This window comes from Chlamydotis macqueenii, chromosome 3, assembly GCF_036417535.1.
Source record: "Chlamydotis macqueenii isolate bChlMac1 chromosome 3, bChlMac1.mat, whole genome shotgun sequence".
NCBI lineage: Eukaryota > Metazoa > Chordata > Aves > Otidiformes > Otididae > Chlamydotis > Chlamydotis macqueenii.
The window spans coordinates 7,772,647-7,795,018 of record NC_141558.1 but is presented as its reverse complement, the minus strand read 5'-3'; the positions used below and the strand labels follow the sequence as shown (position 1 = coordinate 7,795,018).

The following is a 22,372-nucleotide window of genomic DNA, read 5'->3' as shown; positions in this document are numbered from 1 at the left end:
CCTGCTTTTGCAGTCAGTGGAAATGAATAGGCACTTATTTACTTACTAAATAGGGATGGTTCACCACGATCAGTTTTAGAAAGCTATGTTTGGGCATGAGTAATCTGCTGTAGAAATGCTTTTCTTTTTTTGACTGATTACACAGGAGTCTAGATGACAAGTTCAGTGTAGACACCTGCATTCAGCCAAATGAAATTTGCGCTGAATGTCTTTGATCCTTAATTTACCTTGCAAGTTTTTTTCCTTTCTCTTCTGTGTGCATGTATAAATCTGCATGCTGTATAAGACACTGACAGGAGACAGTGATGCAGCTTTTTTAGTAATTGAACATTTTCATATAAAAATTAAGCATTTCCGAAAACATTGCAGGTTTCCATGGGATCCAACTGGAACAGCAAAGAGAGCCTGAAGCAGTTCCCCCCCCCCCCCCCCCTCAGTTTACCTTAATGAATATAAATGCTCTTTAGTTGTATTTTCTTTAGCTTTTGTGTGTACTATACATCTGTATTAGCTAGATTTGTTGTTACTGCATGATTTTTAGAATAATATTGTTTCTCCAAGAATATCCTTACCACAATGAGAGGCTAGTCTCTCTGCCCCAGCTCACTGGCAGCCGTTTGTAACAAGAGCTGTGGTAAACTTCATTCTAGGTCTGATCCATCAAAAGAAATCATGAGGGTCCAGCCAACCCTAGAATTTAGCTATAGTGTAGCCACGCCACAGATTTTACAGTTGAAATACATTGAAAGTAGTGAAGACAGCTTTCTAGTCACTCAGTTTCTGACACTGCAGAATGTCTCTGTATTGCATTAGAGAAGAAGGTCATTAGTGTTCTTTGATCAGAGATTATGTCACTCTGCTTGGTGGTCGCATTGGAATGCTTTTTTTGTAGGAGTGACCTCCAGAGTCTTCTGAACTGTCAGTTCCATCCCTTATGGTTATCTCTTGTGTTGCTTTGAATATTAATGGCACAAAGCCGTCCTTGTCTGCAGTGAGTACAATCCAAGAAGAGCCTACAAAAATTAAGCAAAAAAAAAAGAAAATTAGTGTAGTGCTCTGGTTATGTAAAATGTACAAGCACGTTTTAAAAAGTCAGCCAGCACACGAGCAGAGCAGGCTTTCTTTTTGTGCACTAAAGCCTTATTACGCTAATGACATTAAGGTCTGACAATCCATGATAAACACACCTTTATGTAAATGCAGGGGGAGCTAAATGAAAGGTCTTGAGAGGTTTGAGGCATTTTGTCTCTTATTTATACGAAGTTGTAAAACAAGGTGCATCTTTTTTAGTTCTGATAAACTGTAAGTATCTCCATTTTCTGAAAACTCAGCCAGCCTTTCCATCCTGAATTTTGTTCTAGTGACATCTACTTCTGCTTATCCCTTTTGCTCATCTGCTCTACCCAAATGATGATGAGATCATAAAAACTGAAAAAGTTGGCAAAGAAAATTATTGTGCTGTATTTGTTCTAGAAAGAAGTAGAAGTTTCCATCTCCTTTATTGTTAAGCCAAGATTGTTCAGTATGTTTTCAAATTCGTATAGCAAATGGAAGTTAAGCCTTGAAGTTTATTTACAAAAGCTGATAAAATAAAATGTATTGTCCTTTAATTATTTATTGAATCTTCACATAAATAATAGAATGAACAAAATGTGAGTGACACTTTAAATCCTTATTTTTTTTCTAAAACAAAGAGGCAAGATTAAAAAACAAAGACATCAAAATCAGCCAGATTCACTTTCTGTATTGCATAGAAGCAGAAAAGAAACCTATGCACTACTTTGTTTTTTAATTTCCTTTGCAAGTCAGCTTGAAAATGAAGTTATATGTACTGTTTATATTTTTTCTAGTGATTCATCTGTTTCCTTTTGGACTAGATATTTCAGTTCTTATAGAAAATAGGGAATTCTCTATTTGTCTTTTTTTTTCAGTTTGACATTTTATTAAAAAAAAAATCTGTGGCAACTGAAAAGCATTGTGGGAGCCCTTGTATCACACATTTTTCACGGAGCATATAATCCTGTCATTACTGAGCAGGGCCATTATGTAGGATACGAGATGAGGTAAAGAAAGCCCTGATATGTTCTGTTGTTTAAATTTTTAATTTTGGGAGATAAAACTGTGTTTTGAAGAGAAATGTGAAAAAAAAAGGAAGTGTAGAAAATCCAGAAGAACCGTGCTTAATTTTTGCCAGTCATAACAAAGCATGTTCCTGACCAAGGCAAATCTCCCCTCGTTACACAATTAACGAAGCACTTTTCCAGGCTGCTACGCTATTGCATGTTGTCATGTCACCTGTTACATCATAAGAAGATTGTCATTCCAAACCATGAATCTTTAATCTTCTACTCTTAATGGTTTCTTTCTAATTCTAGACAGACTTCAGATTCTGTAAGCAATGGCCCTGAAAGTGGAAATTGTCCTGTCAAAATTGATAGGTGCATTGTTGGTCGAATTGATAAAACCTACTCTTTTGTCAAACTCTTGGGACTTTTTATTTTCACCCATTGAAATGTTTGAAATTCTCAGTGTCGTTGGTAACACTTGCTTTGCAGTGTATCCCACAAAATATTTCAATGATGGAAATACTTTGTGTACAATGTAATATCCTTCTGCTATGCACAGTTATTGCGATGATGACCCGCTGAGAAGAGAGACTTCTGTGTGCTAATACCAGGGCACTATATGACAGGCTATGTTTAGCTCAGGTAATAGTATTACAATCCTGGGCTTAAAGCGCACACGATGAGGCCAAGTTCATTGCTCATGTAACGCTGATGATCTCAGTAGCCTTGCTGTGGGTATGAATTTGGCCTACAGTTGGAGACTTCTTTTTCCCAATGTATTCCAGTTGAAGTGTTTATTCATAGTAAAAAAAAAATGCCAGGCTGTCATCGCAATATAAGCACGCTTTTCATTACATGCCCTTTAATTATACAGTATTAAAGGATGAGAGCAATATTTTAAAACATCACGTTTAATATTCATGCCTTGTGGCAAAGGAAAGATTTAGGAATGTAAACCTGTATTGGTCAAAACTGAATAAAGAGCTACCTACCTACTTCTGCCCCAAACCTGACAATTATGCAGGATTTTGGTGAGTTTTAGAAAGATTCTTCTTTCAGTTGTTCTTTTTGCTGTCAACAAACAGACTTAATTTCAGAAAAGCCAAGCACCACATTGAACAGAAAGAGGGACACGTTAGGAGGATTCTGAGACACTGCCTTTTTGATATTTCTGAAGGCTAATGCATGAAATTGAGCAGTAGTGGTCTGCTAATTAAATATTAAATATTCAGCTGTTCTATAGAGCTGAAAATAGGTTTTCTCAGGCCCGTTATTTATTATTTTTGTACTGAATTCTAACCCTCTTTTTTCATCATGGCATTTGTTTCCAAAATCAAGAGCTGGAAGTACAGGCAAAAAATGGTATCCTCCTTGTCCTGCAAAGCTGCATTGTGTTACTGCAGTCAAGAGAGATTGCTGACAAAAATACAAAAGCTGCATATCCTTATCTTCTGGAACAACACTCAGAAACCGCTGTAAGCCAGGGGAAAACTGAACTGGCCTGATGTGCCTTGGCTAAAGGCAGTTTCACTGATTTTTGTTGTATCTGTAGCCCCTTTTCTGCATTCTTGTGGTCTTATCAACAATATAGAGATAAGTAGAATATGAATGGCAGACTGGTGCATATTTTATATCTTTTTTTCCCACTCTCCTTATTGCCAGCACTGGTATGTAACTGTCATTATTTAGAAAACCATAGCTTATATTATCACTTTCCTTTTTTTATTTCACCAAAGTTGAATTAATTTATCATAAGACAGAGTACACTGATTAAGCCTATGTGTCTGAGACTGCCAGGGGCTAAGACAAAGGGCAAGACAGAGTGTAATTCATGGATCTCTTCATGTGGAAATCATGCAAGGAGTTCATTGTTACAGACAACTGTTGTGTAGTGTAAGATCATAATATACTTAGACTGATGAGAAAAGTAATCAGAAAAATTATGAAGAAATTATTAAAAAATAGCAGTATGTATATTGCTGAGAAGCTGGCACACATGAACAGACAGGGCCAAAGTAATTCAGGGACCAGTCTGGGGCTAGGATTTCCCTAGCTGCTTCTGTCCTTACAAGTTAATCAGTGGTGGGTGGTAGAAACGTGAGATTGGCATATTAGAACATTGAGCTTCATTATTTATCTTACATTAAAATAAACTCAAGTGCTACATGATATATATATATATATATAACATATTCTGAGAATAGATTTTTCTCCAGCCTACTCTTTATGGTCAGGTCTGGCACATGATTGTAAAGATGGGCAAAGCAAAATCCCAAAAGGTCTCAAGGAAGCATTTCTGTTTGCAGGTAACACAACGTACTGATTATTTTCTCAGCCTTCCTCTGTAGAGGCATTTAACATATTACTCTGGTAATAGGTAGTCCTGCAATGACTTGGCATTTAAGTGATTTCAAGAGACATTCTGACATATTTCAGACAAAGGAAAACACATACTGATCAAAGAAAGTTAGCGTTCTCAGTTTACTACAGTATGGGGTAATTATTCTATCACAAATGCCTCTTTTATGTTAAAAATCTCACATGAAACCAGATACCAGAAATAAAAAGAACATACCGTGTTTCATTTCAATAACAGGCAGATCAAACAGCTGCTGGACTAAATTCAAATGGATCTTGCCATCACAGAGGAGAACATCTTTTGTTTCTTCCGTAACTGCTCCATTTGAAAAACTTTTCTTCAAATGTAAAAGGAAAGATCTTGTTAAAGGCTTAGACATTGTCCCTGAGTTCTTTTAACCATTCTTCTGCTTTTACTCCTTTCAGTTCTTTAGTCATTTTGCTTTTTCTTTGTCTGTCTTTGCTAAAATTTATACAAGACACCATCAAGCAGTGCAATTCTAAGCGCAATCTCATAGCCCCGTGTGAAGAGGAATATGCATCTTTGGTTTTTGCTTTGTGTGCTTATGCAGCTCGAAACTGCATCAGCCCTGCATATGTGATGTATTAGGTCATGCATGTGTGTGTCCTGAAGAGTCAGTTCAGTGGAAGGGAACATATCATGCCTGAAAGAAAGCTGTCCAAGATGCTACCAGAGCAAATGAGTACTCTGCTCAGTTTCAGATGTACACGTGGGTGGTTTTGATAGTAATTAGTCAGCTATTCCACCCCAGTCACGTCCCCCAGTTCTGGCACAGAGAATTGCAAAGAGACTGTACATAGCGACAGTCTCTGAAAAGCTGCCATCACAAGGTAGCCTGAGAATCCTGTGACTTTCTTTGAGAGAAAGGGAATGTATGGGCTTGTAGCCCTGGAATTTGCTCTGACATTCACTAAAACAGTGATGGTCAAAGGAATGGAGCATCTCTTCTGTGAGGACAGGCTGAGAGAGTTGGGGCAGTTCAGCCTGGAGGAGAGAAGGCTCCAGAGAGACCTTGTAGCGGCCTTCCAGTGCCTAAAGGGGGCTACAGGAAAGATGGGGAGAGGCTGTTCAGCAGGGTCTATTTTGATAAGACGAGGGGTAATGGTTTTAAAATAGAAGGAAGCAGATTGAGATTAGATATAAGGAAAAATTTTTTACACTGAGGGTGGTAGAACACTGGAACAGGTTGCCCAGAGAGGTGGTGGATGCCCCATCCCTGGAAACATTCAAGGCCAGGTTGGACGGGGCTCTGAGCAACCTGATCTGGTTGGAGATGACCCTGCTCCTTGCGGGGGGGGTTGGACTAGATAACCTTTGAAGGTCCCTTCCAACTCAAACCATTCTATGATTCTATGATAAAAGAACACACTTGAATATAAAGGTGGCATATTCGTCCTTCATGAATTTTAGCTGGCCTTGAGAACTGACGCCTTTGTGTTCCCTTATTCTGATTATTGCAAAGTGCAAGGACCACAAAATAATTCAGCTAATATGGAGTGGATATGTATTTGCATTTGCATTTTCCTATTTGCCATCATTTGAAGTCATTTTAGCTTTAAAAATTTTCCAGTGACTCAATGCTATTATACAATATATGTGAATTGGACATTTTATTCCAAATAATCTTGCTATACTTTGTCCTATGAATTTCATTTTGTTCTTTCCTCTCCATACTTTCCACCTGTGTATTTCCCATATTTTTGTTTGTTTTTTATTTTCCTTTGGCATCCCTTGTGTTTGCAGTACCTCCATATTTAACGTATTTGTTATTTGAATGAACGGTCTATTTACCCCATTTCCTAGACCTTTCTATTTTGTACATTCAGAAGTTAATGTTTTAGAATGGGTTGAAAAGACATCATCTATCCTAACTCCTCTTCTAGTCCTACCCTGCCTGTGTCTCCCTAATATCCTTCGATCTTTCTTGCTGATATGAAACTTACAGTTTAATGAATTCACAACTGCATCTTCTACTTCTCTGCGTAGTAATCTAACCTTTGACTAAATAAATGTCTCTTTTAATGCTTGTCTTCATTTCTAATTGCACTGTCTTTTGACTCAGTCACTCTCTCAGTGAACATGTGCTTTTTTTTGTAAATCAATCACATCCTTTTTCCTGCACATAGTATGTGTGCTGCCATGCAACCACGTTGGATTCAGGAAATCAGAATGTCTACCAACTGTTGCAAAAGTATTTTTTCCCCACTCTCATAAATGCATAAATATTTATTTATGTATTATGATTGATTGAAGAGGTAAGAATAATAAAAATGTCTTTCAATTAAAAACATAAACTTTGCAACTTCCAAAGGTCTGCTCACCTCTTTCCCTATTTAAAATAGACAGAAATTTGTTGCTGTATAATTAACAGGGAAATACCTAAGGAATGCATCAAAGAATTATCATTTTCTTAGTCATAAACCTATAGTAACTTTTTATTACAGCTATAATTATGCAACAGAACTTCTTTGTCATTTTTAGGTCTCTTCAAATTACATAGCACTGGATTCTATTGAACCGAAATACACTTAAAATTCATGGGTTAAATGTTCAGCAATGAGCATGTGCTTTGCAGTTACATTGCAAAGATGCTATTTCCCTGTACAGATATTTGTGCAAAGCTTTTCATTTCTGCACATTGTGGATTAGTACATCTAAGAAGTACTTCATTTTTCAGAATTCAGGTTGAAATAGCAGAGTTTATTCAAACTTGTAGTTCAGTTAATGAATTCTAGAAAAAGTAGACTGTAAATGAGACAGGCACATTGCCCTGACCGAGTGCTTAATTTTTTCATGGAGATACGCTTTAACTCAAGAATAATCAGAAAACAATGGAGCTTGGCCTCTCTTGACTTGAAATCAGTTGAGTGGAAATGTATATTAAGGATGACTTTGTTCTAGTATGTTTCCTACTGAGCCTTGCAAGTTATCATTGGAACAGCCATTAGAAGTGGAAGACACTTTTGTATATACAAAACTATGTGATATCTGTTTTTCATCCTAACCAATTTTTCAAGTATAGACCTCAAAGCTTGAGTTTCAGAGCTGTTTGTCTTTCATCACTTGTGAGCATTCATATTAGCTCTTCTCTCTGTCTTTGTCATATTCTTGTTTATAATGATAAAATTAATAATCTTTACATTTATTGTTGTCTGCTGGCAACTTCTGTCAGGTCAAGAATCTTTCTCTGTTTTAATCTAATTATTTAGCCTTTTTTGTTCAATGTTTATTTTAAGTGATGATAATATGCCTTCTCTTTTAGGAATATGCTCACACATGTCATATCATATATTAACTGATTTAAACCCATGCTTCCTTGAGGGGTAGGTAACTATTAATATTCCCTTTTTATAGATGATCAAATCATTACACAGGAAGATTAGGAGATTCACTCAAGGTCATGCAAGTAATTTGTGACAGAGTTAGAAATACGGCTTAAGATCTCACCTCAGTACTTCCCATTTTCATGCTGTAACCCAAAGACTAGTTTCTAGTCAAATCTAAATTTAATCCACCTCTTCTCAAAATATGTATCTCTGGTTTTGCTGTGTTGCTATTTATCTCCAGTAGAAGCCAGAGGACTTGCAATTCTCAGATTAAAAGCGCTTAATGTTAGTTGTTTTATCCTAAAGCAGAGTTTATTGGTAGACTAAGAACAATATTAAGCACAGAAGAAACAAATATATTTTCACATACATAAGTGGATATTTTCAGATTAAGTTTCTTTAACCAACTTCCTGTAGTATGTCAGGTCCAACTCTCCCTCAACAAAAATCCAACAGAAAGAAACCATCAGTTCAAGAATTGTTTTCCTGCATCTGTGTCAGCCTGCCCCTTGATCAGATTTTATAGCCTATAAATGGTCATCTGGGCTGCAGCCAGCCCATCACAGTTTTGCCAGACTGTCTTTCAAAACTTATGTTTTGGAATGCAAATATATATTAGAAGAAAATAATTTACTGACATAAAAAGGGTTCCTGGATTAGACATTATACACTATATGCCTGCACGATAAACAAACATGTCTTTTATCACTTCTTTGAACCCCACTGAGCAGTCAGCTAGTTCTGTGCCTTGACATTTTTCATTATTTATCTTGTATTTCTTAATGCACTGCCCATGGTTGCCTGCATGCTAAGATCATCTTCATGAACTTAAATTTAACAACTGATGAAACAGTGAGGTAAATAAGAATACGCTACCAATCAGAATTGTTTTTACTAACATTGGGTTCATGATCGATTGCAGTTTGAATGTGTCTTTCCTGCACATGGGTGTCTAGAAATGTTAAATATTTTCCAGGTGAGACCTCACAGCCGTGTTGCCCAATATTGCATTACCTACGGGAGGTACCTCGCTAAGGTACCCACAGACTGCTTTCCTTCTTTTCATAAACGTATCACATTTTTGATTCATAATCATCTTGTAGTCACTTAACACATGCAAGCTTTTGTCATCCTTGGTTGTTTCTAGCTAATGAATATCCAGGTTGTAGCAGAAATTTCTTCTGTTAATCCTGGAATATATCACTATGCACTTCATACGAGTTCACTTCAATCTCTTTTTTTTAATTCTAAATGCTAATGTCATCAAATTACAGGTGCGATATCCCGATCCTCTATTGAATACTTCCTGTCCTACTGCAGACTTTATGCCAAACACAGATTTTATTAGAATATCTCATCAGATCATTAACAAAACTTTTAGATTAGCCTGAAAATCAATCATGAGAAAATCCTCTAGTAAATTTCTTTCATTTTTTTAATATCACAATAACTGTTTACTATCTTCCTTCCAGCTAATTCCTTACCCATCTTATATTTCTTCTAGTAATCCCTATTCTCTGCTGCTGAACAAATAATTTCCCCTGTGGCATGGTTTCAAGTACTGTACTGAGTTACAGGTGCTTTAAATATTCTTCATATCCTTTGTGTTAATAATCTGTTCTTTTGTAGAGGAAAGGTATCCAGTTAGTCACTCATGTATATGCATTATAAGATGAGTAGTGCAACTCTGTTGTAATTTTCTTAAACCCTTGATTTCAGCTCTTTGTGTTGCACTTCAGTGGTAATTTCCATTTTGGTACCTTAGTACCCATTAGTCATCTTGTTTTCGCCTTGCCCCGACATCATTGTGTGGGATGAGAAAAAACTGGAACTAAATAGACATGGGGGATTTGGCCAAGAAGACAATGACAAGAGAGTTAGATGGCTAAGGAAGAGCACTGAAGAGGAATGAGAAATATGATTTTTTATATTTAAAGTGCTGTGTGTCATTAAGCCTTCTGCAGCATTGCCACAGGTAGTATGAATTATGTTTGGCAGCCTCCACTGCTCCCCTTTCCTGTCATGATTTCTACTGTTGCTATGATTCCTGTTTGATTTTTGGTAGATCCTGAATTTATTTTGGTGGAGATCGTAATATCTTTGCTTGCCCTTGTGTGGGACATTCCAATTGCAACCCTAATTAACCTGTCAGAGAAGCATAGGCCTGTAAAATGTGCACCTTGGAAGAGATCTGAGATGCTCAGAGGTACTTAATTCCCAGTTGTTGTGGTTTTGTTTATGGGGGGGGGGGGGGTGCTAAGGTGACAGCTTCTGTAGGAAACTGCTAGAAGTTGCTCCCCTTTGTTCAGTGGACTCCACCGGGCCTAGGGCGGACCTGCTGCTGGCCAAGGCCGAGCCAATTGGTAGCAGAATGTTCCATGAGAACACCTCTGTGATAACGTATTTAAGAAGGGGAAAACAGAAAAAAAAAAAAGGGAAGACAAGATGTGAAGAAGCTGAGCGGGGGCAGAGGCGCAGAGGGGGAGGCGCAGGCCTCATGGGCCTTGCAGGCCTCACCCTCTGGCCTCTCGCCAGGCGGCCGACTGGGCCCGACCTGGCTGCAAGAAGTGGAGAGGAGATGAGCTGGATGATGTGAAGAGATTCTGAGAGGCATCTGCCAGCCTGTTGTGAAGAACTTTTCTTGTGAGAGGAACAGCTGCAGACGCCAAGGTCAGTGAAGAAGGAGGGGGAGGAGTAATGCAGCTCCTGGCCAAGATTCCCCTGCAGCCTGTGGCGATGACCATGGTGGAGCAGGTTGTTCCCCTGCAGCCCGTGGAGGTCCATGGAGGAGCAGAGATCCACCTGGAGCCCGTGAAGGACCACCGGGGGAGGTGGATGCCTGAAGGCAGCTGTGGCCCATGGAGGCCCCGCTGGGGCAGCCATTCCACAGGGACTGTACCCTGTGGAAGAGATGACCCACGCCGGAGCAGTTTCACAAAGGACTGTGGCCTGTGGGAGGGACCCCACAACGGAGCAGGGGAGGAATGTGAGTAGTTCTTCCCCTGACCATGAAGCAGCAGCGTAAAACAACGCATGACGAATTGACCGTGACCCCCATTCCCTCTTCCCCCCTGTGCTGCTCGAGATGGGGGAAGGTAGTAGAGAGAATGTTAAGCTTGGGAAGAGGGAGGGGTGGAGGGAGGTTATCTTGTTCTCTGTCTCATTATCCTGCTGTTTTTAGTAATAAATAAATAGTTTTCCCCAAGTCAAGTCTGTTTTGCCTGTAATGGTAACTTTAAGGATTTTCTCCCTGTCCTTATTTCAAACCTCAAGCTGTTTTTTTCTTATATTATCTCCCTTTGGTCTCTCGGAGGGTAGGGGGAGTGAGAGAGAGACTGCGTAGTCTGGTCCTGATCAGGGCTGAACTATGACACCAGTGCAGTTTGCATTTCTGGTGCCCATCAGCATTTTGGATTATATGATGCTAGGATTTCTCTACTCTTGGCTCCTTGTTAATAGTTCTGCAACTGATGTTTCAGGTATCTTGTCATCTAAGATAGATCCTTTGTCCTCATGCTTGTGCTTCCATGATCTTTATGTTTTGAGTGTGGGTTTTTTTTTTTTAACTCAAATCTTTAATTTCTTTGCACAGTACAAAAACTAGGATTGATTTTTGACATTACATATTTCTCTTCCTTTGCATCTGTGTATCCAACAAACAAATCATCTGGTCTAATAAAAGGTATTGTGTCTCCTCTACAAAACCTGCTTGTCTGCTATTGATCAGTTTCAGAACATTGTTGTCAGAACTTGTTCTTAACAAATTCCTCAACCTTTGCTCAAAATGTTATCCGTGCATTAATGACACCTTGTCTTGACTATTGCAGGTCTTTCTTTTATGGTCATCCTAAATCTCTTCCTTCTAAACTTCAGGATGGCTGAGCAGTTTCTTACTCCAGGGAACAGTCACATCACCTTCCTCTTCCATCATTTTCATGACTTCCTTTCTAAAGCTCATCCCGAGTCAAAATTGCCCTTTGGATTTCAGAAAGGTTCATGTTCTTATTACAGCTGATGGTTGCAGCCTGGTCTTTGCTCATTTTACTGTGCCACCCTTATACCCCGCTTCTTTATCTCTACTTCATGTAATTCTATCAGAAGAACTTTATTGCTGTGTGTTTGGATCCTTTCTATTCATCTCCCAGCTCTGTGTAAAAAAAATGTTTATTTTATAGCTGACCTTGGCAGTAAAGTTTCTCATAGTAAATTGTATGAAGATGCTATAAAAGTACAAATTTACTTGAATACAATTATTGGTGAGTGCTAAGAAAAGTACATTATGGTGACTAATTACTGAAAACATATTTATTTCCTGTTTAATTATGCAATATATGGTCTCACTGATATACATTTTTGACATAATACTGCTTGTGAGTAAAATGTAGGAGTTTTAAGATATTCTTCAGATTAAGACGAATCTTATTCCTCCTGGAGAGGTTTGCCTAAATGCCATTAATTTCAAATCCAGCTTGGCTTTATTTCCACTGTAATTAGCTTTTGAATGAGGCTAGTTTAAATATTCTGCAGCTGTTTCTTTTCTGGGGGAAAAGGATGAAAAAAGTATCTTTTTGCAAGATGAAACAGAAACAAATATGTGACAGAACTTTTTATCTTTTTTTTTTTCTTTTTAAATAATATCCTCTTACTGCGTCTGTCTGTCTGCCCTCCCGCACCATCCCGAATCACACGTCTGTATGTGATGAAAGAGCGATAATATTTGCTTTTCAGGGTTGAATGATCAAGTCACCTCTGGTGACTGAATGCCATTACCCAAGTGATAGTGCAGTGACATTTCCAAAGTGTGAGCGATCGTGTTTTTCCTTTATGGCTATGAGCTACAAAGAATATAAATTCTGCTAGTACTGCATGGATGTGACTTCAGAGGAATTATAGGTAGGCGAGCACTAACAGAATAAACAAAGATTTGGAAGACTATTTAGTGAGCAGACTTTATGAATTATTAAGTGATACATATTCTGGTTTATTTTGTGGTTTTCTAAGCGGAACTGGAGACATACATAAACATGTCAATAATGCCTCTGCACAGCAGTGTTCATAATTGCCCGTTAATTATTGCAACATTTTTATCTATTATGCTTTAAACTTTCCTTTTATGTTTTTAATGCATAAATATGATTATACAGCACTGATCATTATATTTTATAGTACAATAGATATCTCAATTAAGGTTGAGCCTCTGCCGTGCTGGGGATTATACAAACACTTAAGGAGACACGCACTTGGCACAAAGAGCTGAACGATAATGGCCATCTTATTGACTGGATTGCAGTGTTCCTAAAGCTTAGAATGTTTTCCACAGGCTGGTATTTATATCATAAGGCAATAAAGCTATTTCCTGACTTTTTGCAGAACGCAGAGCCTGGCTGGAACCCACAGCCCAGCTGGTCTCTGAACTCGCAGAGCGCTAATCAACTCCTGAAGGAGGAACAAGGTTCAGATGTCTGAATCCAAACTAATCAAAACAACTATTTTCTGAGAAAATTATTAGCTGCCTATGAAGCAAATATTTCCCTGTCTGTCTGCAGTCTATTTTTCATTATTTTTTGGCATCATGCTGTGATCCTGTTAGATTTCAGAATAGGGGCTGAACTGTGCGAGGCATTAGTTATGGGACTTGCACAGAAAAGCTCTGTGTGTGTCATTAAGTGGCACTTTTTGTGAGTCATTACAATGCAGTACTAGCAGTGCTTTCTGCTGGCTCAGTGTGAAGCTAACCTGTTCAGATAAATAAAGAGTCTTCCTTTCTAAATGTAGTTCGTTTAGCAGTATTTTAGAAGCACTAATTTTTTTTTTCTTCCAAAGAAAAAAAGAGGATAATTAATTCTTACTGATTGTGCAAGCAAACGCACACAGTGACTTCAGATCGTAGATAAATGTTACATGTCACAAACAAAACTTCTCTTTGGAAAGGTTAATCCAATTGAATCCAAGAGATAGGGCTGCTTACTAAATAAATAAGTTGATTTATGTTAAGAAGTCAGAATTATTTTGAACATGCTGGAGAACAGAAGGGCTTGCTTCTTGGCAAATAAAATCCTAAATTATTTAAAATAGACATGCTGCTTTTTTTCACCAGAATTTGTATAATATATTCAAGTTAAGCTATTGACTAATTCAGATCAAAAGCTCTGCTTTTATCCAGAGTATCTAGCATGCTAGAATCTGCTTAAATGCCAAGTAAACAGTTGTTAAAAGTAATGAATATGATTGAATTGAGTCACCACTCCCTTAATGAGTGTTTAAGGAGGAGTACTGAGATGTCTGCATGGATTTCTTTAAAGTAAAAGAAATTTGTTTGAGAAGGACATACTTCAGCATCATCACAATGTATTACTTTGACAGAATGCTGCTTACGTTGCAGTAGATAAGAATGCATTTGTAATTGGCATCTACATCCTGAAAGGGACCTCAGTTTCAGCAGCAATACCACTAGCATCAGCATGACCAAAAATATTATTAGCGTGATGTTAGTATTACTGCGAATAATACTAAGTATAATAGCCAGAAATAGTTACCCAACCTACATTCCGTAGTTGAAATTCTTATTGAAGCCAGTAGGAATTTTGCCAAAGTAAGAGTGAGTTTTGAACATGATGATTTGACATTAATCTATTTATGTAATGAAGTGATAATTACATATTGACAGATTTTTTTTTTTCAAAAATCTGAAGTGGTAATATTTTTTTACAAATTGAGTATGTCCAGCTCTGTGAACATTAGTGGTGAGAAATATAAGTAGAATTAAGCCAACTTCATGTAATGCCCATCTGAATTTTCCATAAATTGAGATTTAATACTTTGTTTCCGCCTTCATAAGGGTCTAGCTATCTTCAAACTTTGGATTTGAGCTCAAGTTTATTATGTTTCCGGTGGGCTGCTGCACCACCCTACTCATGGGCTTACCTCTACATTAAACTAACATATAAACCTTTTGTACACTAACATTTGGCTCTGTTCTCTCTCTTTGATAGATGCACACAAAATCAGCTAGTATCCAAGACAGTTGTGCTTAATCAAAGAAGAAGGAACAGACACAGATTTCCCACGTGAAATACCCTCTAAATTACTCACATTACCCTGAGTTTCTGTTTCAATGACAAATTATAATACTATTGTAAATTAAGCTTGTTGCCAAACCCAAGTTACATTTTGCATAGGTTGTTAAGAATTAAATAAACTGCATCCTCTTGATTTAAAGCTAAACAAACACAAGATTGTTTAAAAAATCAGTGTCCTATCGCAAGATTTTTAAGCTTAAAAAAAGTTACCTGGTAAGTGATATGAAGGACAGGTGGTTCCTGCGAACATGGATAGGCTAAAGATACCCTCCTCCCATTTTTAGCCAAGTCTGTTATTTCAGAAAGACTCAGTTGTAACTCATTGAAGCTGCCACAAAGTCTCTCTAAGTTTCTAGATATGTGACTCATTCCTCTTTCACTTGGCAAATTGTTGTTTTTAGGAGAACTTGATGTTTCTTGGATCACATTGAACTGCGCTTTAGGGGAAGCTGGTCTGCTGGAAAGCCTGGTAGGTGTTCCAAAACCAAGAACAGACACGGAACGATTGGTAGGTTCAGTATCCAGTGTTTCCAAGGCCACCGAGGGGTCACCTGGGAGCCTTTTTTCATCCAGGTGACTCACATTTGATGAAGAGCTCTGCTCGTAACTAGGGCTCTTTACTTCTTCGATGAGTCTTCTCCTGCCACTGGGAGATTGAATAACTGTGCTTCTTGATATTAACAGCTCCCTGCTTTGAGGTTGGTCTTCTGTAGCAAGATTTTCAAAGAACCTTCTTTTTCCAGGTATATTAATGGAGGATTCAAAGTTACAAAACATATTCTGCTTAGTCTCAGGTAATGCTGAAGAATCTTCTTCCAGCATCAGTTCTTTGACCATAAGACGCATTACATACCTGTCTGAACTTGAAGATGGAATGAGACTAGGCTCAGGAAACTTTTGCTTTCCAATCAGAATCAGTAGGAGTTTATCTGTCAAAAAGCATAAGCCCTTTGGTCTTTCATTTTTTTCCAGCTGAATTTGTTGAATATGAGGCATGCAAGAAGAGGTTACTGAATACACCAAAACAATGTTAGAAGTATTAGAGGCTACTGCCACAATCTGAGCTCTAAGGTCAAAAGCCATTATATCAGGAACCAGAATACCTGGGATGGTGACTTTTCTGGTGGTGGTTACCTTCCTTTCAAAAGTCACCAAGATCAAGTGAGAAGAATCTGGACCATTGCTTGCTGCAGAGTCTTTGCGTTTCAGAGTAATAAGAGGACTGGGATCAGACCGACGGTGGTTTGCAAGAATATGGGTTAAATCCACAGGTCCTGATGAAGAAGAAGCAATTGAATCAACACCTGATCTATCTGAATCTGTTGACTTTCTTCGCAGGTCCATGGAGTATTCCTCATCACCAAGCACCAGAGCAGACTGTGAGATTAAAGAACCAGTTTCTGTACCAGATGGTGTATCAAATGCAATGCCCGCATTCAAACCACAGATATTATCTAAAGGAAGCTCAGTAGCTACAGCAATTTGGAAATCCAGTGTGGCTTCTATAGCACAGATATAACCTCCCACATCAAAGACTGGGCAAAAGCAGCAGGTATTTAGAGTCTTCCGAGCGTCATCCCATATGTAAGAATGCAGGGCACTGCCTATAGCAACTACTAAACGATTACCATCCTTAGTCCAGCCAGCACAGTGGATAAACCCACTGCTTTTGATATCTGCCTTAACTCTGGTATTGTCAGTACGAACAGCATGCAAGACAGAAGCATCTCTTTTTGTCAGCACAGCCAAGACCTCCTTCTTTGGATGCCAGATGCAGCCCTGAGAAAGCAGTGGAAACGGCTCACCAACTTCGCAAGTCTGAGAAATCGAGGGTTTGTTCTTCTCTGCAGTGCTGTAGCCCAGCTGCCAAATGCTAACATGCTTTTTATGCTGAACAGCAAGCAGAGCTGGGGTGTCTGTAAAGCAACATGGGCCCCAGGAAAGCCCATGGACATGTTCAAATTGACCAACAACACTTGAGTCTCCAAACTTTAGCTCTCCGTTATGATAGTATAGAGCAGTCAGGATCACTTGCTTCCCATCTGTCCAGGCAATTCCATGCACAGGGTGGATGGCCTGATATAAAGCATTGAGGCCTGTTCTCAGCAGCTTTGCTTTTCCCAACTCCATCTTTTAAAGATTTCAGTCTACTGATGGTTGTTCCAAAGTACAGAATCCATGGAATGCACTTGCAGATCACAATGAGGAATTTTTTTTCTAGTATCTTCTTCCCCTCCTTTCCAGAATCAAGCTGTTTTTTCTGCTAATAATCCAGGAGCCTATATTGTGAATTCCTTCCCGGTGAGCCTGCAGCTGGTCTTCTAAGTATAAATCCATGTCAAAGCTGCTTTTGCTATGTCTTTTCCTGGGAGGAGTTATCATCTTCGTGTGATGGCTAACAAGGTTTAACCAATTACTGTAGGTTTTCATAGAAGTCTATTTTTAACTCTTCACTGCTGGGAGTATATTTAAAAATAACACTCTAATACCTTGACCTTCAGTGAATGAAGGGCGTTGGTGAAGGCTAGAGAGAGATCGTACACTGTTAAGCCTAAGTATTAAGCTACAACCTGAAATAATGACTTGATGCTTCTTTCAGCCAGCCTTTGAAGGATAAAAGAAGATTTAAACATACCTGGGAACTGCACAAGGCAGATTGCAATCTCTGATGGGCAGCATCTTTCAAAGGTACAAGAACCTAAGAGGCTATGATAGGAAGGTAGAAAAGGGAAATCATGCTCTGTCCTCTTAGTAGTTACAGGAGAATGAAGGAAGGTGAGATTTAAAAAAAAAAAAACAAACAACCACAAAATAATCTAGAAGCAGACGGCTGATTAGTGTTCATTTTACTGGGACACATTTCCTAGCTACAAATATATATTGATTTCTTTCTTGATTTTCCCAGCCATCTGTATCTGAGAACTGTTCCCTTAACATGTAGTCAAATTGCAAAGAGGAAGCCAAAATTTTCCTATTTCCCTAAACTCTATAGTTTCTACAATATGTAACATAACATCATGCAAAGATCCTTGAGTTGACAAAGACCCAACCAATAAAATCACATAACACAGTGGGGCCGTGTGAGGACACGCCAGTTTGGTTCAGCTGTATTGTTTCCGGACCAGAGCTTGGATGTCTCCATTCTTCCCTCCTCAGTGCATCCTTTTCTGAAGTTAGTTTGGACAGAGCTTGCATATTGCTGCACCTAAATTGTCAGGGTGGGATGCATTACTTAAATATAAGCAACCATTAATTACTATTTTTAATGCTGTAATACCTGAGACAGCCACACTGGGCTGGCAGAGACGGCATAAGGCTTACAGAAGGGGAGTGGCATTCTGGAGTGGCAGCTGGCCACAAAGAGATGATCCCTAGATAGACCCCAGACTGTCTAAGATGGCATTAGAAGCTTACATACAGGTAACTGAATCCCATCCGCAGCATCTTTTTGTACTTCTTGTTTTGCCAGCATCTCCTTTCTGCTTTGGTGTAACTTGGGTCGTACTGTTTATGTACAAAAAATCATGTGAATAAATCAGACCTGGGCAGAGGTTTACAAATTATCAATATAATCACTATGATTAAAGACATAATACTTAACTATACACATTCTGCATCTTTGGCTGATTTATACTTTATGTATTTTTACAGTACTACCTGGGAAAAACAGACCTCTTGTTGAAGGCAGTTGGACCTCTGATGGAAGAAATTTTTAGAATCCTTTTCCAGATGTATTTACTGAGGATGGTGAGCGCCCATAGAGAACTCCCAAATTTATGTAAAGTAATCACACTTGGCTACTTGGGTTTTGTAGATTATTTAATTAAGATTACGTTCAAAATCAAGACTTTTTTTTATATTCAGCAAGGACAAACTGGCAGTGATGAATGGAATAGGTAAAAATTAAAAACCTAATTATGCAGGTTAGAAGATCTCTTTTTAAGCAAGAGTCCTAAATTTTTGGTCCCTCTCTGTGCTTGCAGTGAAACCATGTTTTTAATTATTTTACCTCACCTATTGCTGACACAGATGCCCAGGCCACGCTTAAGATGCCACACTGCCATACCTATTTCACTAGGAACTCTGACTCTTTTCCTCAAAGTGGTAGCTGGATTATTCTGTCACATATTAGTGGTAGCTTTTTACTCATAGTAGTTATAATTAATAGATCGCATTAAAAGACAATCCCAGCAGCTCCACAAATTCACAGAGTCTGTATAAAATATTTTTGTTTTGCTTTAAAATAATGCTGCTTTGCTGTCTTCTGGATGCGTTTTATGGAAACTGATAAAGCTACACTTTGGCACAGCCATCTCATCTACATTCTGAATGGTGCTTTAAGTATCATAACAAAACTATGTTGCAGCTGGATTCCTGCAACCTAAAATGTGTTTTGGATGCAGAAACTTCTGCCTCAGTGTGACTGAAATGCTTAGAAGATGTCTCACTAAGGATGTTGTGTGTTCTGCCAGCTATGCAGACATCTTGAGATCATGGACTACTCATGTGGAAGACTGGACTTTCTTTGCTGTTTTTTTTTTTTCATCATCTCTCATAGCATGCGTCTGCTGTTCAGCAGTGTCTGTGACATTATCAGAGGCTGATACAAGGCTGAATCTATGAGATTTGCCAGTAACAGAATCATCCTCAATTTTGGAATTAAGGATGTCTCACAGACACTGAGGTCTTAAAAATACATGTAGCAGAGCCACAGTCAGGTTTTCATCGATCTCTGAAAGCATTAGGAAACAGAACTTCATCTGATATGCTTATGTTTATTTCTAGTTGATTCTCTAAGATACTCAGATATAAGAATGACAACATCCACAAAGTTCCACTGGCATGATAGTGAGGTGGTGAGGTAGTGAGGCATGATATATTCCCAGCTGATTACTGCTTTGTCCAGTGTTAAGATCTTTTTTTTTTTCCCAAACTCTAGCACCTTTAGTTCACCAAGATAATTCAGCTCCTGTTTCCTATCACATAACATCTTTACATCCTGTGGTAGCATTTTTCTAGGAAGTCTGAAGCCAATCAGTAAAGATGCTGAGTAGATAAGGAGTTAGTTACACAGTTCATTTAAAGTAAAGGAGGTTCAGAAATCTCTGAATCTGCAAGGAAAGTTTGGAATACAGCTTCAGTGAATGTGAGATGAGGCCCACTGAGAAACCAGACTCATGGAGAGGCACAAAGCCTTTGATGAGTTTGTTGTGGCCTTTTTAAAAATCTCTAAGGCTCAGTGTTTCTTGAAATCTGCAGAGTTTGGACACATCACAAGGTGTATTCTGTAGCAGTAGACTTTGACCCTCAGGCTCCACTGGGATAACATTTGAGGACCTCAAGGAAAATTTCTTCCCGTGGTTTATTCTGTGGGTTTTTTTTTTTTTTGGTGGGAGAGAATAATGTGGGCAAGAAACTTCTGTGTGAACAGAATCATCTAATTCCATCATAAACACCATACATCTACGTACAAGTTATGCCGTTATTGCAGAATTTAAAGAAGTTACACTTGGGATGAAAGCAAATTCCAGATGCAGGCACAAGGTGAATGAAAGAGACGATGAACTTTTGTTTGCCACATCCTCATTTTTTTAAAACTAGGATAAAAATAGAGGGGGGAAAACAAGTTCCTTGCATTCAACTAATGTATTTTTCTGGAAACTGGTGAAATATTTAAATAATATTTCTGTGTCACTTTGGCATCTCCAGATCTATATAGCACACACTCAAAATAAAGGCCAGTAACTGAAAACATCCTGGCAACCCTACAGTTTTCTTTTGAGACCCAGGCAAGCAATGTGAAGAGTAATCTGTTGGTAATCTGAGACACTCTAGTGAGCAACCACCGTCTGCACTGCTACTGAGCTAGATCTGATCCTATTAGCATCCCTGTGCCTCTGATTTACTTTGGTATAACTCAGATCAGAATGTCACCCATGGTTTAAACAAGGTGTTTCAGCTGGTGGTACCTTAGCTGGCTCTGTCCCGCAGAGTGATTCCAACCACCCAGTCTCCTCACTTTTGGGGAGGTGGTTTTCAGAAGTAGCATACAAAGTCCAAAACTGAACACCATCCACTGAGCTGCACATAGCTGTTAGTTAGCAGCCGTGAGTTCCAATATTTCATAGTGAATGGTGGAAAATTAATCCAGCCCTCGTTGTTGCAGAAGTTGAGGTACCCTTTTTTATAACGCTGATTTTACATTGCTGTTTTCCCACATTGCTATACTTATTATTAATCTGTCTTGGGAAATGGTGAATACATTTTGTGTTCAATATGGATCAGAGCTAATGAGTTCCAGGCTCTTAAATATATTTACCTGGCTATTTCTTGTCCAGGGGGAAATCGATATCTAAATATCTCTGTGGATCTGAGTTCAGTGCCTTGCTGGAAAAACTGAGATTCAGACTTCATTTTCTCCTTTATTCATGGTAAAATAACTCTTTCTGGGCTAAATCTTGCTTCAAGTTAATTAAATTGATGTTAATATTCCTGGTGACTTCAGAGGAAGACAGATCCAGCTCAATATGTAATAAAAATGTAAGAGTAATATTTTTTTCTAATACTAATTTGACTCAACTTTATAAAATGTCTAATGCTTTGTGATATTTTTACTTCAAAAATATTTCCATTTAAAGTTACTCACCATGATTTCACCAATTCAAGTCAATGTGTCATTTAGTTGAATACTTTCAAAAAGCTTGAGTAATCTATTTCTTTTTCCACACTGACATTTCTTTGCCTTGAGATCTGATTTTAAAAAATAGTTATCTGTCACAAGCTAACTGGAACAGAATGTAAAAATTATGCACAGTTAATAAAGATACAAAATACGTAATCTGTCAGAGCAGATCTACTGATCATGCTATGTAAATCAGCATTATTTTGACAGTGATGTGTCTGTACGCTGTTGCTGCTCTCAAAAGGGGATTTAACCGACTAGCTAGCACGTTTCTGTATGTATGTCATGTAAAGTGGGAAAAATCTAATGGAAGATTGTATTTTTACATGAATATATTTAAGAAAACTGTTAAGAAGTTTCATTAATTAAAAAACACTTATGTGAATTATTATGTAAAGGTAAGGCCCCGATCTTTTCTATGCAGGCTACATTCAAACTAAAGAGACTTCAGGCAGGAAAGTCAGTTTCTTTCTAAGACTATTTCTTTTATACTTGCAGTGCCATGGTCTTAACCTTCTGGAGTGACTGCCTGGGCCATATGTAACAGGGTAGTTTGATCTGTCATCTGCTCAATAGAGGCATCTAGTATGGAGAAACACATGATGGTGGAGACACTGCTAGAGTACAGACAAAAGTTTTATAGAATCGCAGAATGGTTGGGTTGCAAGGGACATTTAAAGACCATCTAGTCCAAACCCCCTGCAAGGAGCAGGGATCTCCAACCAGATCAGGTTGCTCAGAGCCCTGTCCAACCTGGCCTTGAATGTTTCCAAGGATGGGGCATCCTGGGACAGTGTTCCACCACCCTCATTGTAAAAAATTTATCCCTTATATGTAGT

General features: G+C 38.4%; 1 protein-coding gene across 1 annotated transcript; it reads right to left on the bottom strand.

Annotated features, from left to right (window-relative positions):
- Positions 1-775: 775 nt before the first annotated feature.
- On the bottom strand, positions 776-16,981 carry LOC104473162 (WD repeat and coiled-coil-containing protein-like). Its single transcript, XM_086744712.1, has 3 exons — positions 15,062-16,981; positions 4,642-4,762; positions 776-1,013 (listed from the first exon to the last, which is right to left on the bottom strand). Exons 1-3 carry the CDS (start codon positions 16,979-16,981, stop codon positions 847-849), a joined length of 2,208 nt encoding a protein of 735 aa, XP_086600838.1. The 3' UTR covers positions 776-846.
- Positions 16,982-22,372: the final 5,391 nt, after the last annotated feature.

Bases quoted from the DNA above. Each gene is read 5' to 3' on its own strand.
- LOC104473162 (XM_086744712.1), bottom strand. From the start codon at position 16,981: ATGGAGTTGGGAAAAGCAAAGCTGCTGAGAACAGGCCTCAATGCTTTA. The intron at 4,763-15,061 runs GTAACTTTTTTT...TTACATTTGAAG, and splicing joins TCCTTCATATCACTTACCAG to AAAAGTTTTTCAAATGGAGC. The intron at 1,014-4,641 runs GTATGTTCTTTT...TAATTTTTGTAG, and splicing joins TGTTATTGAAATGAAACACG to GCTCTTCTTGGATTGTACTC.